At 43.0% G+C, this 16,135-nt stretch overlaps 6 protein-coding genes across 12 annotated transcripts in view; 3 read left to right on the top strand and 3 right to left on the bottom strand.

Annotated features, from left to right (window-relative positions):
- Positions 1-37: 37 nt before the first annotated feature.
- LOC6586617 (nuclear RNA export factor 2) lies at positions 38-3,450 on the bottom strand. The gene is made up of 9 exons (XM_002012192.4): positions 3,341-3,450; positions 3,035-3,270; positions 2,802-2,978; positions 2,468-2,746; positions 2,261-2,398; positions 2,050-2,196; positions 1,888-1,989; positions 673-1,791; positions 38-618 (listed from the first exon to the last, which is right to left on the bottom strand). Exons 1-9 carry the CDS (start codon positions 3,360-3,362, stop codon positions 310-312), a joined length of 2,529 nt encoding a protein of 842 aa, XP_002012228.1. The 5' UTR covers positions 3,363-3,450; the 3' UTR covers positions 38-309.
- A 294-nt stretch (positions 3,451-3,744) lies between these two features.
- LOC6586616 (survival motor neuron protein) lies at positions 3,745-4,589 on the bottom strand. Its single transcript, XM_002012191.4, has one exon. The coding sequence runs from the start codon at positions 4,508-4,510 to the stop codon at positions 3,821-3,823; it is 690 nt and encodes a 229-aa protein (XP_002012227.1). The 5' UTR covers positions 4,511-4,589; the 3' UTR covers positions 3,745-3,820.
- Positions 4,590-4,654: 65 nt separating this feature from the next.
- LOC6586615 (26S proteasome non-ATPase regulatory subunit 8) lies at positions 4,655-5,620 on the top strand. The gene has a single exon (XM_002012190.4). It carries the CDS (start codon positions 4,748-4,750, stop codon positions 5,540-5,542), a length of 795 nt encoding a protein of 264 aa, XP_002012226.1. The 5' UTR covers positions 4,655-4,747; the 3' UTR covers positions 5,543-5,620.
- A 95-nt stretch (positions 5,621-5,715) lies between these two features.
- On the top strand, positions 5,716-7,515 carry LOC6586614 (cytochrome b-c1 complex subunit 2, mitochondrial). The gene is made up of 4 exons (XM_002012189.4): positions 5,716-5,877; positions 6,001-6,134; positions 6,196-6,499; positions 6,566-7,515. The coding sequence occupies exons 1-4, from the start codon at positions 5,833-5,835 to the stop codon at positions 7,406-7,408; spliced, it is 1,326 nt and encodes a 441-aa protein (XP_002012225.1). The 5' UTR covers positions 5,716-5,832; the 3' UTR covers positions 7,409-7,515.
- Positions 7,516-7,902: 387 nt separating this feature from the next.
- On the bottom strand, positions 7,903-9,629 carry LOC6586613 (syntaxin-8). The gene is made up of 2 exons (XM_002012188.4): positions 9,341-9,629; positions 7,903-9,283 (listed from the first exon to the last, which is right to left on the bottom strand). The coding sequence occupies exons 1-2, from the start codon at positions 9,364-9,366 to the stop codon at positions 8,626-8,628; spliced, it is 684 nt and encodes a 227-aa protein (XP_002012224.1). The 5' UTR covers positions 9,367-9,629; the 3' UTR covers positions 7,903-8,625.
- Positions 9,630-10,263: 634 nt separating this feature from the next.
- Positions 10,264-16,135, top strand: part of LOC6586611 (protein boule) — a 36,702-nt gene continuing 30,830 nt past the window's right edge. Inside the window, exon 1 of one of the 7 annotated variants that reach the window (XM_015160443.3) lies at positions 10,264-11,147. The gene's annotated coding sequence lies outside the window, so the exon portion shown is untranslated. Of the gene's footprint in view, positions 11,148-14,258; positions 14,464-16,135 lie in introns of those variants that run through there. The other 6 variants (XM_015160446.3, XM_015160442.3, XM_015160444.3 and 3 more) reach the window with 6 other exon arrangements.

The following is a 16,135-nucleotide window of genomic DNA, read 5'->3' as shown; positions in this document are numbered from 1 at the left end:
CATTTGCAGGTAATCCTTGCTCAGCAAAATCATAACATTTAGAATAGCAAAATATGCAAAAATCGTGTATTTTTTATAGTTGATCAGTACGCAGAGGTATTTGTAGTGCTTTTTGGTATTTCTGCTAATCACAGAGATTATTTTTGGTAACAGTTATTTGATTTGTTGGCTCTTGAGTGTAAAGGTGTGTTGAGTGTTATTGCTGTCGCAGTTGCTGATATCGTCAAATTTCTCTATAATTTGACTTAATCGAGGCACTTGAGGTGCGCCTGCGTCACATGTAAATGCAGATAAGAAATCCGCTATTCCTTAGATAAATGCTTCGTCTGGTAACTCATTTTTCTCGTCTAATTGAAGGAACTGATGAAGTGCCGATCGAATGCTCCAATTGGCCTCTTCTTGCAGGATACGGGTGCACCACTTGGGGCGCAGTCCGGTTATTTCCTGAAAAATGTGCAGCTTATGCTCCTTAACATCCAGAGAGTCATCAGGCTCTGGCGGCTCCAGCTCCGGCGGCTTGACAACTTTAAAGGCATCTCGCAGCTGCTTTGGCGACGGATTCATAATGTTGAAACGTTCGTTGGCAATAATCATGCGCTGAGCTCCTTCGCCAACGCCCTGTCAAGGAGGATAAGTTGAGAAACGCTTGGAGTAGCTATTCCAATCACTTACCCGCCCAGTGTCCCGCACTCGGAGCACAAACTGCCTGCTAAAGGCGAGCAACAAGTCCGGCTCATCGCGCAGCACGCCAGTCACATAGATCATGGCGCCTTGTTCATCGTGGTGCATCACATCCGTTTGCAGCGAGATGTAGTCATGCGTCACCTCTGGCAGCTGCATCAGGGCCTGCATTACATCATGTTCGCCCACATGCACGCGACACGTGTCCATCGAATTCTTGAGCAGATTCCTGCTGAAGTAATTGTATTTGTTGATGCGCTTGCACAGCTCATTCGTCGGCTTGGTGGGATGGGCACGGCGGATGTCAAAGCTGCAGGTCAGCGTGAAAATGGACTCATCCGTGTAGAAGCGGTTTAGAGTAAGGCGCGTATCCGTTTGCTCAAAATCCTGCAGGTAGGGATATAAGAACAGTTCGCCCGCTAACTCATAGCCACTCGTGTCGCAGAGGAAATCCTTCTGGGGTGCCAAGCCCGGCTTTGTGCTCAAGTCCACATCGTCCAGTCGCAAGAGACCAGGACATACCTTCTTCACATCCCGAATATACTCACTGGGCAAGACGTATTTTTGGCACAAAGGATTGCCGTGCAATCGCAAGGACCTCAATGGGATCTCGTTCAGCGCAGTTAGCATCGACAGATCATAGATCCAATTCTTACCAAGATCCAAAGCCAGCAGGCCATTCAGCAACGATAATGTGCGCAAATTGAGGCCCAAAATCTTATTGTCGCCCAAACGCAATTCAATGCAGTTGCCTAGGAATTTGCGCGATGCCATCCGCAGGACGCTGCTAAGGATGCGCGGCGAGCTTAAGCTAACGATGACATTCTCCAATTGTTCTGAGCTTTGAAAGTCCTCCAGATTCAGGACACGATTGGTGGCATTGAAGCGGTGCTGCAAAGCCTGCTCAATGCATTTCTTCGGCTGCAAATGTCCTTGCTTCATGGCGGTCACATTCATGCGCAGAAAATAGGGTATGGAGTTCCGATAAGTGAGCTCCTGCTCATCTGGCGTGATTTGAGGAATCTTTATTTGAAGATTGCAATTGTTGACCAAGTGCTCAATTTGATCGAAGCACTCACGCACCAGAAATCGATGCTGGGCAGATTCAAACTGAAAAAAATGGAAAGTAACATAAGTAAAGATAATCAAAAACAGTTGGGTTATATTTCGCATCCTGAAACATCCTTGACAGCTCCTTTAGCTCACCTTGTAGTAACATGGATAAAATTCACTCAATTCAGGCGAAACCATTACAAAGAAAAAGTTAAATAGGTCCTCCTTGTTGAACTTATGATCCGCATCGGGAATCTATAATAATAGGGTTTATTATAATTGTGTTCTCTGGCATTCCTCATATATATATTCTACCAGAAAGGCATGCCAATGCTTGCTATCCTTGAACTTTGATAGCATTGACTTGTTGGTCCAATCGATGCGCACTCCGTCGCACTCCATGTCAATCTCATAGTTGAGCGGCGTGTATAGCTTGTGGAGCTTATCAAAAGGTACGCCATCCTAAAAGTATAGAGTAATAGAATATTTTATAATACTCGATGATGATCTATTGGTTTCGTCTTACCACAAATTGAAAATTGTTAATCAAAGGGCTTAAACAATCGGGAAACTTATTGGCCTTTGTTAAAGGATTGTTTGCCAAATAGAGATGTTTTGCTCTCACACGCTCTAGATCGCTGCAGAGGCGCTTAGAGGATTGGATCTGCAATTGAGAAACATTAGTTCAAGTCAGTTTATATATTCATATATCTATGTTTATCTAACTACCCACCGAATTTCCCGTTATATCCAATAATTCATAGTCAAAATCGCCAAAGATTCGCATGGGTGAAATATCGGTGAGATCATTTTGGGATAAATTGAATCCCTTTATGGCACGACGACGATCGTCGTTGTTGTGTATGGTCGAGCAGACCAGATGAAAGGTGAATGAATTCTTCAATCTGACCTCAAAATATTTGAACGCTGGATGATTGTTAAACTTGCTGAGGTTCACAACGTTCTCCACGCCACGATGGCTCTCCAGACGATTTAAGAGACGATCGGTTACCTGCAGAAATAGAGAATGTATCATGCAATTGTGATCTACTATACATATACTTTACCTGGGATATGATTAGTGTAGGTGAAATGTGACTCCTCTGATGCTCCGCCACATTGAACCACGCGGCCATGGGGATAGAGGCACCGGAAATGAGGCGAAGGGTTAAGCTGCGCTTGAATAACAGATCCAATGCCGGCTTACAGGCGCGTACAAAAAAGGAGTCCACCAATTGGCCAGTCTGCAGTTAGCGAAAGGAAATTAGAAACTCATCAAAATAATAGAGATCCAACATACTTTATAGTTAACAGGATAGAACGGTTCATTCTCCACCGTCTCGTAAATAGCATTCAATATCAGCTCCTTGGGATTAGTTGTAAAATTGAGTATCCCCTCGTGATGGACGCAAATTTCGACCCAGTTCAAGCCGGGGCCACTGTCGTAGTGCCGGGTCTTGTAAAACCTGCGCGCATCTCTGTACTGCACCGCAATGGGCTGGTACTCGAGGCCACAGTTTATCAGACGATCGCGTGCTGAAAGGATCCATTGATTTTATATTTACTATGTTAATTAAAAAACATATTTATAATTTATAATTCTTACGCTTCCATTGACTTTCGTCCATTTTGGTTGATTGACAGCCAACGATAGCTTAAAATATCGGGTGTCCTAAGTAATCGACAAATCAATCAAGCTGTAAATTCTTGCCTGCACGTGGTACAAATGTGAAATAATCGCTGATATTTGTACCAATGTTACGTTGATATTTTTGGTTCTATCAACAATATCCAACATTCATATAGAAAAATACACATTTTGGTCATTTTTACGCTTATATATAGAATATTTTCTCTAATTTTATGCATTTGGTACACTTCCATGGTACAAGATAATTTTGTAAGGTGGCAACCACAATCGCGTGCTAGCTGAAATCACTGCTGAAATCAAGCGCGATGTAGGATCGATAAATCTAAGCTGCTGTTCAGCTTGAAAATAAAAAACTATGATTTAATTAATACTTATTGTATTGTTATTATTTAAATCTTATTGCCTACAACAGAGTCTTTCAGATTACATATGAAATTACTTCTTGGGCGACTTCTTCTTCGCCTTGCTCTCCTTTCTGCCCTGATAGAGGCCTGTATAGTAGCCAGACATGTACCAAGCCGTCAACATAGCGACAAAGTCCTGTTCCGGCTCACTATCCATGCCGCCAGTGGGCGAGAACATGGGCGGAACAAGTGGCATTGGTGGCATCACCAACCCAGGTCCACCCATTCGTCCACTCGATGAGCCCTTGCTTTTCGAGCTTGACTTCTTGGAAGCCTTGGCACGCTGCTCTGGATGCGCTTCCTCGGTCTCAGCGCGTTTAGAATAGAGTATTTGTTCGCGACGCGCCTTGTTGCCCCAACTGGGCAATAGATCAGCCAGGAGCACCTCCTGTTCGTTTTCATAGCCAACATAGCGTAGCACGCAGGTGCCCGCAATCTCATTGATGGATATCACGGTGCCCTCGTAGTCCAGTCCATCGGTATATGTGGCACGTGCAAAATCACCAACTTTGAAAACTAGCTCCTGCTCTTCGGCCTCTTCCTGCGGTTCCAAATCGACATCTGAAGTTGAAGCTGCTTCTTTTTTTTCGGGTCTATTTTCCTCACGCGTGTTGGTTGAGTCGGCAATGCGACGAGCGAGCGTTTCACGTGCCAAATTTATGGAGTCATCGTAGGCCTTTATTAATAGGCTATCCTCCCAAATAAGTTGTTCGTCAGACATTTGCAATTCAATTTTTGTGCGGAGATTCAATTGAATATGTGACAATTCGAAACGCGAAATGACATTAACCTAATCGATATATCGTGGTACATATCGATGATAACAGAGTTGCCATAGCATTAACATTGTTCTCTCTGTGAATAGCAACAGAGAAAGAGGCAGAGCAAAAGCGAAAATCATTCTCAGCTCACAGTTCTGTGTTTTGTTTCGAATATTAATTCCAAATAATAAAGAATAATGGCTGCAGTGGAAACGTTGTACAAAGAACTCTGTGCTGAATGGTCCAAGCGACCACCAAATACACAGCGATGCGGACAGCTGCTGGATCAGCTCAAAGTGGCGTTGGTCAAAATGCAATTTCTGCCCACAGACGGCAAAGATGCACAGAACTCGAAGAAGCAACTTTTGTTGGCACGCGCCGTGTTGGAAATCGCTGTGGAGCATAGTGTACTGACCAAGGATCTACTCGCCTTCGAACGGTACATGTCACAGTTGAAATGCTACTATTACGACTATGCCAAGATAATTGGCGAATCAGACAGCAAATACAAATTGTTGGGTCTCAATCTTCTCTATCTGTTGTCCGGCAATCGTGTTTCCGACTTCCATACCGAACTGGAGCTCCTGTCGGTTGACATAATACAGCACAATCAGTACATTCGTCCTATTCTGGCACTGGAACAATATATTATGGAAGGACGCTACAACAAGATCTTCCAGGCGAAATCCTCAATGCCTGCCGAGATCTACAATTATTTCATGGATTTATTGGTCGAGACGGTGCGGGATGAAATCGGCGCCTGCATTGAGATGTCCTACGAGAAGATTTCGGCTAAAGATGCTGCAAAACGACTCAATCTGCGTGTGCCGGATGAAATCAAAGCGTTCGGCGAGAAACGTCAATGGAAACTGGAAAGCAATGGAAATTACAGTTTTACCGATCGCAGCATTAAGCCCAAGGAGCTGCTGCCCTCGGTGGAGCTGGCCGAGCAGGTGCTTAGCTATGCCCGCGACTTGGAAATGATAGTTTAAGCTACCAGCAAATTTTGTAATAAAAATAAAAACCCTAAATAATACGTTTAATAAAAAATATGTTTATTTGACACAAAAGTATGACCATATATAACAATATTTGCCCATAAACAAATCGATGATTTCTAGAAAAATCATCGCTAGAATATATAAATTGAAAAATCGATAGCTCATTGCTGCCGCACATCACTAACTTGTGGGAACGAACGGGTGGAAAAAAATAGTCGCTCGCTCGCTGCGATTTATTGTTATTAAAATTTGTTAAATAAGTCAAAAAGAAAACAAAATCAATGGCCTGCAACGCTAGCAAGACGCATCTGTTGCGCTCAATTGCCGTAAGTTATATGCATTATGTGAGCTGTTGCACTTAACCAACAAATCTCGATTGATGCAAAAAAATTTTTGCGTTCCGTGTTACGTAAAACGAAAAGTTTGTAATTTTTGGTTGTTTATGTTAGAAACGCGGTTATGCGACCTGCCCACGCCTCGTCGGCGACACCTCGCCCATCGCCGTCAACGTGCTGGATAACAAGCTGGTGGTGGCCACAGCTGATGCCTCGGTGCCCGTTTCTCGTGTCTCCATCGTGCTGCGGTGAGTGCCACGCCTACCAAAAAGAGGCTGCCGTTGTTATGATTGATAATGTAATTCGCAGTGCCGGCTCACGTTATGAAGCGTACGACACACAGGGCGCTTCGCATTTGCTCCGTCTGGCTGGCACCTTGAGCACCGAGAGATCGACGGCCTTTGCCATTGCACGAAACATCCAACAGGTCGGCGGCAGCCTGACCGCTTGGGGCGATCGCGAATTCGTTGGCTACACCGTTGAGACGACCGCAGATAATGTGGAGACCGGTCTGCGTTATCTGCAGGATCTCCTGCAGCCTGCTTTCAAGCCCTGGGAACTTAAGGATAACGCCAAGACCTTGTACAATCAGTTGGATTCGGTGTCCAAAGAGGTATTTATATAAATACATCTTGTACATGGGATTCTATAGTATTCTTCAATAACTCTTCACTTGTAGGAGCGCGCCATTGAGCTGGCACACAAGGCCGCCTTCCGCACCGGTCTGGGCAACTCCATTTACATCCCACGTTTCCAGCTGGGCAATATCTCAAGCGAGAGCTTGCTCCACTTCGTTGGCAGCACCTTCAATCCCAGCACTGCTGCCGTCGTGGGCGTCGGTGTGGACAACAATCTGCTCTCTGGCTTTGCCCAGAATCTGATTTTCCCCAGCGGCGGCGGCTCCGTCAAGAGCAACAATAGCTACTACGGTGGAGATGCACGCAAAGACACAGCCGGAGATCGCGCTGTGGTCGCCGTTGTTGGCGAAGGTGGCGTTGCTAGCAACCAGAACGAGGCTTTGGCATTCGCCATTTTGAGGCAGGCTGTTGGCGGCGGTGCTGCCACCAAGCGTGGCAAGTCCGCCGGCGCCTTCGGCGAGGCCGTCAGCTGCGCAGGTGATGCACCCGTGTCATACCAAGCCATCAACAAATCCTATACAGATGCCGGAGTCTTTGGCTTTGTCGCTTCCGCCGGCAGCAAAGATATTGGCAAGGCAGTTGATTTCCTGGTGCGCGCCCTGAAATCTGGCTCTGTGTCCGATAAGGATGTGGCTCGTGGCAAGGCAGTGCTGAAGGCACGTGCCCTGTCCAACTACTCGTCCGACGGTGAATTGAGCAAGCAAATCGCTCGCCAGGCAGCCATCACCCGAACTGTGCTGGAAGCCGATGCTTTGGTGGCTGCCATCGATGCCGTCTCAGTGCAACAGGTGCAGGCGGCGGCCAAGAAGGTTGCGGGCTCCAAGCTCTCGGTCGGTGCCATCGGCAATCTAGCCAATGTGCCCTACGCTTCCGACTTGGCTTAAGTAGTTAATCTTGTAAACAAAAAACAAAAAAATAAAAACAAATGTAATTTAAATACCCTGCCTGGAGATATAACGAAATAAAACTGTTGTCATTCACGATATCGAAATTATAGAATGTTTTATGTGTGGTATATAATATATATATGTCCCATATCAGCTAGCCTAGCTAGACCAGATATTGGACTGCTATTTGGATTATTTCGTTCTTTCTTTTTTTTATCTATTTATTAAACAATTCTTCATAAAACAAAGTTTTTTATTTATAAACAAGGGTTTAAAACTGAAACTCGACATTTGCCGAATTCGAAAATGCCCTTGCGGCAGCTATAGAAATTTATGATATAGGGGTTGCAGTTAAGATTCAGATATTTGATAGATATCAGATATATGTTTTGTATATATGATAGATACTTGATATATACATAATGATATATCTGATAGATCAAGTATGAATTAGCTGATATATATTTGGAAAGATATATATTGAATACAAATATTATACATATTTTAATTTATTATATATATTTCAATACATTGTAGTAAAAGTTTATTACGAAATATTTTCGAAAATCGGGAAAATGCTATTTTCAACTGATGGTTTCTATATACAGCATATATAATATTAATATATATTTTATTTAATGTATTTTAGGCACTTGATGTAACTTTTTGGTGAGAGATTAAGTAAAATGTTCAAGTTAAAAAATATGTATAAAGAAAATAAAATCATTCTATAGATTTAAATATGATGTCGATAGAGATCGATTTAGATTATCGTTTTAGAACTTGACTGACTGGTGAAAATTACATTGCGACTCTAAATAACAGACAGACGAAGACTATATATACTTGAATGTTGTTACAGATCAGCCATATAGATAAATATATACATATCAGTATATACTTGATAGATTCAATAAGAGTTAAAGCTAAACCAAATTGACATAAATGTATAAATTTATAAATATATATACATATACATAGGAATAATATATATATAATGAATGCTGCATGGGCATTTTAACATTATTTAAAATATATATATAAAGTATACACATATGCATACATTCAACAAACATCTTAGCAAATGCTTTACAGGCATACACAATGGGTTATAGATATATCTTGCATATATACAAATATAAACACATATATATATATGTGCATATATACAGATATATCTAGCTCCTATTCGCAACATAGTTGTAACCTGTCGCTTAGACAAGCACCACAATAAGAATGGCCACAAAGAGCAGTACTATGACCAGCCAATAGCCCCAGGTGCTATCCTTTCTGGTCACCTGGCCAATGGTGCGCGTTTCACGCTGCACGCCCGCTTCCACGCGATCCATTGTGTTGGCCAGATTGTCAAGTATATTATGCTGATCGTCCACCTCTTCGTAGACCTGGGTGGCCAGCTGGCGCTGTCGCGAAAGGGTCGCCGACAGCGCCTCCAGTCCCCGATCCTGTTCCTCGAGTATCGTGGCCTGGGTTAATTTTAAGCTGACAATATCTGAGGGCGGAGCAGCAGCAGCGGCTGTTGTGCCCATTTGCTGCCAGACTGAGGTGGAGCTTGATGAGGGGTGTGCGCTGTTGATCGTGGCATCTATGCTACGTAAGTCTGAGTTGAGCTTGTCGAAGTTTATGCGACGCTGCTGCAACTCATGCTCTGAACAGGACTCCCAGGTTATGGCATTATCCAGAATGACCTTGAGATGTTTTACATCCTTGACCAGCTGCTCACGGCTCACATCAATGCTGTTCGTTAGCTTTGCATATTCCGGAGAGGCGATGGCGCCGCCCAGCTGCCTGCGCTTGTGCAGCAGACCAAGCAGCTGATGTCGCAGACGTTCGCACCCTTCAAACTCGATGTCCCTGCAAACGTTAGCGATAAACATATATGTATATAAATAAAGTACTTCTCACACATACCATGAGTCATGATCTACAAGCGACATATTTGTTTCAAATCTTTATCGCAGCCAGTTCAAGCATTTGTAAGCGTTCTCTTCAATTTTCGCCAATTGCGTTGTTTTCTTTCTTCTTCTATTTCTTCGTCTGGTATTGCAGTGGCTCGCAATCAGCTGTTTGGTTAACAGCGCTGCTGTTCTTTAACGTTCCGTATTTTTACACAGTTTTATAACATATATTTCAAAATATGTAAAAAACGCATTTTATGACAAAATAAATTATTTTTTTTTACATAAAATTTATTCATACAACTCAAGAATTTTAAATAAAACAATCAAAGCATTTAACAGTTGCATAACTGCTCTCAATGCAACAGCGATGGCAGTTTGGCTAGATTCCCGCTAACTAAATGGCCAGTTGTATTGCGAAATATTTATGTATTTTTTTTTTGGTTAAAAATGTCCTTGATGGCTTTAAACCTATAACTATTGAGTTAAGATTTTTTTTGTGCAATTTAATAAATATACAAATTAGTTATATGAAGCTAACTCTCTGCCAGAGCGAGGTACCAAAAGAGTAGCAACACAAAAGAGCATGCTAACAGAGAACACAACAGAATTTGCAAGCAACAGCTGTCAGCTGTTTACCCGCTTTTATTTAACAGAATAATTATGCAGGCGGGATTTTGATGCAATTATGTATGGTACCCACTACAGAAAAACGTGTAAAAGTACAATTTAAATATATTTAAATAACTTGTAATATATATACAAGATTTACACTATTTTTCTCTAAATATTATTGCACATACTGTAAACAGCATATCGTCTGCTAATCTCTCTAACAGCAAACACCACCATCTGTTACTGTTGACCACAATTTCCAACACTCACGCACACTGCTGTACAACCCAACACTAGCAACCAAATCATTATTTACGTTAAAAATAATTCCGTGCTGTGCCGTGTCGTGTGTGTGGCTGCGTATTCGATTCCTTGCCACAATTTTGAATTGAAAATCACCGTTACACTCAATTGAAATAAACCCGTTGGCCAGTTAAAGTAATTGGTAAAATTCAGATCAATTAAAATCAACCAAATAATTTGTTACGTCACATGAAAATTTCGGTGTAGAAAAGTATTTGCCTGTGTGCGTTGATAACTGTAACTTTTCTGTAGGCGACGCGCGGTGCACGAGCTGCAACTAAAAGACATACACACACAGATACTGGTGCATTGCCTGTGTGTATGGTATATGAAATATGAATGTTGAAGCACATTCAGGATAGTGTTAGGTGCTTTGTTATTATTGTTGTTGTTGGAGGACATACAGTAGTCGGTGCTTAGAATTTCATTTGGGTGTGGGATACTTTTGTTATTTTTAAGGAAGTCTCATATTCACTTGTAATTGTGATTCGTAGGAAGTAAGATCTCTAGTAGTATAAAAATAAAAATAAAATAGTGTAATTTCAACTTCAAATCGGAACGCAACATAAGACAAAACAACAACAACAACATACTCGAAAACCACCAATTAACATCGTCATTAACAGCAGCAGCAACAACTACTAATACTACTACTATTACAAAAACAACTACAAAAGTTAACCGTTAACCGTCGCGGATCCGTCAACCTTCAAAATTGTTTTCTTCTTACGCATTGTGTAATAAAAGAAGTAAAAACCCAAAAGAAAAGGAAGAACTACGTACCTAGCTAACGTATCTAAAACGCGTCCTCCTTCTGGCATTGTGTTTGTGTGCGTGCGAATGCAACGACAACAAGAATCTCTCTTCAAGCAACAAGACGTAACGTAGAGCTGCGTATAACGGTAAGTGTGGGTTAAGCGAGGGGAAAAGCTACATTCATTTTGCTTTTTTATTATTCTATTTTTTTTTTTTTTTTTTTTTTGGGAATAAATGCAATTGGTTGTTTAGCGAAAATTCTATGCATGCAACTCGTTTTTCCAGCACGCACCTCGTATGTCTGCTTCAGCGTATGTATGTGTGTGTGTGCATACAGCGGAAAACGTGTATTTGTATGAAAAACCAGAAAATCGAAACCGGGAATTGGGTCAGTATGTCAAACGCGAGAAAGGGGAGAGAGGGAGAGTGGGAAAGGTTCTTTGCCTTGGCTCTAAAACTCTGCTGGCTAAAACGGGTATTAGTCAACACTTGGCGTTATACCATCCAACAGTATCCGACTCTGCATCTGTGTGTGCGTGTGTGTCTGTGTGTTGCTGTCTGATTGTCATTCGCGCGTGGTTTTTCTTATGCTTGACATTTGGTTGCGCTCACTCGCGCTCGCTCTGCTTTGCTCTCTTCTCTTTCGTTAACTCGCTCGTTTTTTCGGCCAGTCGGCTCAGTTGATCTTGCATTGCTGCGGCGCGTCGACGTCGACTGAAGCTGCGACTCATTTACCTTGAGCGCGCCTGCACTTGTCACGTCTCTCTCGCTCTCACTCACTCACTCAGTCACTCTCGCTCGCTTGCTTGCTTGGTCGCTCTGTGCGCTACGTTTTCTTATTGGATTTCGTGAACTTCTAAACTGGTGGCAGCACCTTTCGAAACACTTAACTGGCCAGTTAGGCGCCCGGAGTCCGCTTTTCATGTTTGCTAATAAAATTATTACAATTTATCCGACTGTTGCTAATGCGTTTTAAGGTCGGCACTGCCTAGACTCTGCTGCTGTTTGGCTGCTGACCCATTAAAACGTCTTTCACATGATACGCGCCGCTTACATTTCGCGGTCCATTTAACAGTGCTCGTCGCTAGAGAGGGATAGTGAACGACAAAGAGGGGCGAGGGAACGCGAGGCGTGGCCCGGTTGGGATTTCGTCTAGGTTAGGCTCGTCGCTGATTTGTGATTTATTCTTTCGAGCTGTTTTTTTTACATTTACTTGTCGACTAAGCAAATTTACAAATTAAAGACTAGTCGACTATGATATGCTCTATACAGTAAAATATTTTCTTGTAATTCAATGCAGTTTAAGTAATTAACTATATGCATAAATACACATATATTTATTTTTAATTTACCTTTAATGGTTTTTTATTTGCTTCCATTTTATTAATTATCTTAATTAAACACATTTCACTTATTCCCACTGTTACACATACACACGCACACTCACTTGTGCATATATACACGATACCCTTCTTACCCAATAATAAACAGCCAGGAAGAGTGAACAGGCTAGTGCCCGAAGACAGGCTGACAGAAAAGGGAGCTAGAGCAAGGGAGAGAGGCATATAACAACATACACACACACACGCACGCAGGACAACGTTTGCTCTATTTAAGGTTGCTGGTTTACTAGTTCAACTAGGAACTGTTTCCTGTGTGTGTTTCGCCCACGCACATGGCAAAGCTCGCTCTCTCGAATACTCTTCGGAGTCAGTCGGGCTGTGCGAAGAGAGCAAAAGAGAGCGTCGGTGCTGCCACTTTGGGGTTGGCTGATTTTTGCACTTAAGAGCGAAAAGTGGCTTTGATTTTTTTGTGATTACAAATGTTGGGAGTGAGAGCGGGATATGTGCGGCCAACATATTTGCATGTTGCTCTCCTGCTCTTGCAAGAAAGCATGTGGGATACAAGCAAAATGTTAACCTATATAATTTTTGTTGTTGCCAATGAAAGAGCGCCCCAGTCCACCCACCCCCACGCAAACAGCGATGTCTACGCTCTGTCAGTTGAAGGTTCTTTTTATAATTTAAAAACTGTTTTTTTAAGGCTACGACGACGACGACGACGGCGACGAACAGCAGCAGCAGCAGGAAGCTTTTGTTGCGCGCGCTGTCGTTGCTGCTTCTGCTGCTGCTGCTGTTGACGCTGCTTTTGAATTTAATGTTAAGTATACGCATCAGTGAACTCAATTTAATTATCATGATTGTTTTTCTCGCTGTGTATATGCTGAAACATTCAAATTTTCCAACTTCACACACACGCTCACACACACATACCCCCATACGTCCATACCTCCATTCAGTTAGCTGCCGTTCCCAAGCAGATTTTCAGCGCTTATGTAATCGGCAGCTTTACAGAAAAAAAAGTAAAACAAAATATAAACTACGTAAAGTTGATAAAAGCGCTGGCCATAATTACGTGCATACGTTTGTGTGAGCACGCCCTTCGCCCAGTTTTTATCAGCGCCGTTATTTATGCGCCTCCGCCATGACAGATAGAACGACAGCAGCAGCAGCAGCAACAGCAGCAACAATAAGCATTTGAAGTGCAGCGTAGCGCAAAGAGAAAATAAAACTGGCATTTGTTGTTGTTATTGTAGAAGCCAAAAGCCCAAACGAAAAGCAATTAAGTCGCCATGGCTCATTGCACAATAAGCAAAGAATCAAAAATACAAAAAAGAAAAACAAAAAAAAACCAACTAAATAATAAAAAAGCGAACGCACGCAGCAGCAGCACCGTCAAACATAACTGTTTGCTTGGCCAGCCATAGCGCGCACGTACGTCAACGTCGCAGCCAGCGTCAACAACAACTCTAATCGTATGAGACTAAAGAGAGAGTGAGCGAAAGAGTGTGGGCGCGAGTGGAAGCGACTAGAGAACGTTTGTTGTTGCTGCTGCTGCTTAATAAATAGGCCAAATATGTAATATCGCTAAAATGTGTTTATTGTAATCTTTTTCACACACAAGCACAGTCACACTAACACGCACATGCATGCTCTCGCACGTGCATTGCATCCCTCGTTACGTTAAGTTAAAAGAATAAAATAAAATAAGAAGAAAAGAGCGCCAAAAGGAAAGGGAGCGCAAGAGCACAAAAACGAACAGCAACGAACATAACAGCCAATCCAGCCGAATGCCAGCCGAACGTAAAACGAACAACGCTGCTGGCGTCGCAGTCACTGTCGCTGCTGGCGCTGCCGCTGCTTTGTGGGGGCCCAGTTGGTCGATTGCTTTGCTGCGCTCGTGTGTTGGCTGAGTCGTTGTTCTACCGTCGTGATTGCAACACTTCTGCTTCTGCCACACACACTATCGCCGTCGTCATTTAGCCGTCGCCAAGTCTCGCAGTCGCAACGTTTTTCACGTTCTTTTGATTTCCAACTACAAAATCAACTACTACTACGCGTACGTCAACGTCGCAGTCGCAGTCGCCGCGTCAGTCGCAGCCGCCAGCAGCAGTAGCAGCTCGTATGTTAGACGACATTTTAGCGTGCATGCTTCTGTGTGCGTGTGTGTGTGTGAATGTGAATGTGTGTGAATGTGAATGTGTGTGTGTGTTTGTGCCAGTTTTCGTGCGTTCTGTGCTGCAACAACAGCAACAAAAATAACAACAACAACAGTTACCACACAAGCGTCGTGTTTAAAAATATAAACTGCGTTTTTTCGCCAAAAAAGCCATAAAAAATAATTTTTTTTTAAAGCATTAGCCACAGACCCCAGGCACAGGCCAGACGAAAAGTCAACGACAGCAGCAACAACAACAATAGCAGCAATAAGAACAAGCGTACTAAATAAAAATAAAAAAATTACTATTTCGGCCCAGGCGAGCGACAAAAACAGAAATCAGCGGCCAGATCTAAAACATACATATGTACATAATACACACATACACACACACACACACAGCTAGAAACTAGTGTGTGAACCTACTTGATTTTGGTTCTCTAGCTGCTGCTGCTGTTGTTGTTGTTGTTGCTGCTGCTGTTGTTTCTGTTGCTGTTGTTGTGGCAGTTGCGGCTGTTAGCGATTTTTCAGCAGAATAAAATAAAATTACGGCACTACACAAACAACAACAACAATAACTGGCAGTAGTAGTAGCTAGCGGTGGCCAGTGGCGTGGCCAACAGGAGCGAATTTTAATGCGTGACACACAAAATTCCGTGTCGCTGTTCTCGTTGTTGTTGTTGTTGTTTTTGTTTTCAATTTGCTGTTGTTGTCGCACAGAATTGAAACAATTTTTGTGTATACCCAGCGAGCAGGAGCTCTTCTCCTAAGGGCCACCCCCACCCCCCACTTCCCGCCTGCTCCCGCACCCTGCTTTGGACACTGCAAATAGTCATCGACGGTTCGCTCTCTTCTTACTCTCTTCTCTGCTTACTCCCTCTCTCTCTCTCCCTCGCTCTCGCTCTGTCCCCCACTCTATGTTATCCTCCTCTCTCTCTCTGCCCTCTCATCACGTACGGGCTGCCTTGTCCCTTGTGTATGCCATTTGCACACGTTGCGTATACGTAACGTAGTTGTAGCCCGTAAACACACATAAACACAGTTACAGTGCAGGCTCGACGATTAGGGCTCTCGCATCCTTCGGGACCATTTATTATTTGCTGGAATTTAAAATCTATTCAAGGTCGCGCATTGCTTGCGCACTGAATAACAAATTTGGTTTGATAACGTTTTTGATTTCCACATAAATTTCCCACTGTTTTTTGTCAGTTTAATGAAAAAAAAAGTTGTGCCATTTTAATGGATAACATTTCCTTAGCTTTGAACTTTCCTTTGTGAATTTATCACTGCTTCTGTCATTGCTCGTGACAAATCTGTAATCTTTAATCTCTCATCGGCATTTGCTTGAAAGCGACTTTACTGTGCGCTAGACACACACACACACACACACACACACAACCTGGTATACATTAGAGCCCTTACGCTTGAAGAGCAGCGTCCTTTACGCTCGACTCTACCTTTGCCTCTTGCAGCTGTGCCCCTCTTCACACAGTCTCTGACCCTCTCTCTCTCTCTCTCTCTCGCACTCTCTCACTCGCTCACTCACTCTCTTTATATGGCGACAGCTCGCATGCAGCGCGCATAGAAATTGAGTTTATTTTCATGTTGGCATTTTGACTGCCCTTTGATGAGTTGA

The sequence above is a fragment of the Drosophila mojavensis genome, unplaced genomic scaffold (genome assembly GCF_018153725.1).
Source record: "Drosophila mojavensis isolate 15081-1352.22 unplaced genomic scaffold, ASM1815372v1 contig_74, whole genome shotgun sequence".
Taxonomy (NCBI): domain Eukaryota; kingdom Metazoa; phylum Arthropoda; class Insecta; order Diptera; family Drosophilidae; genus Drosophila; species Drosophila mojavensis.
Note: the sequence above shows the minus strand (reverse complement) of the source record. Positions and strands in the feature narration are given on the sequence as shown.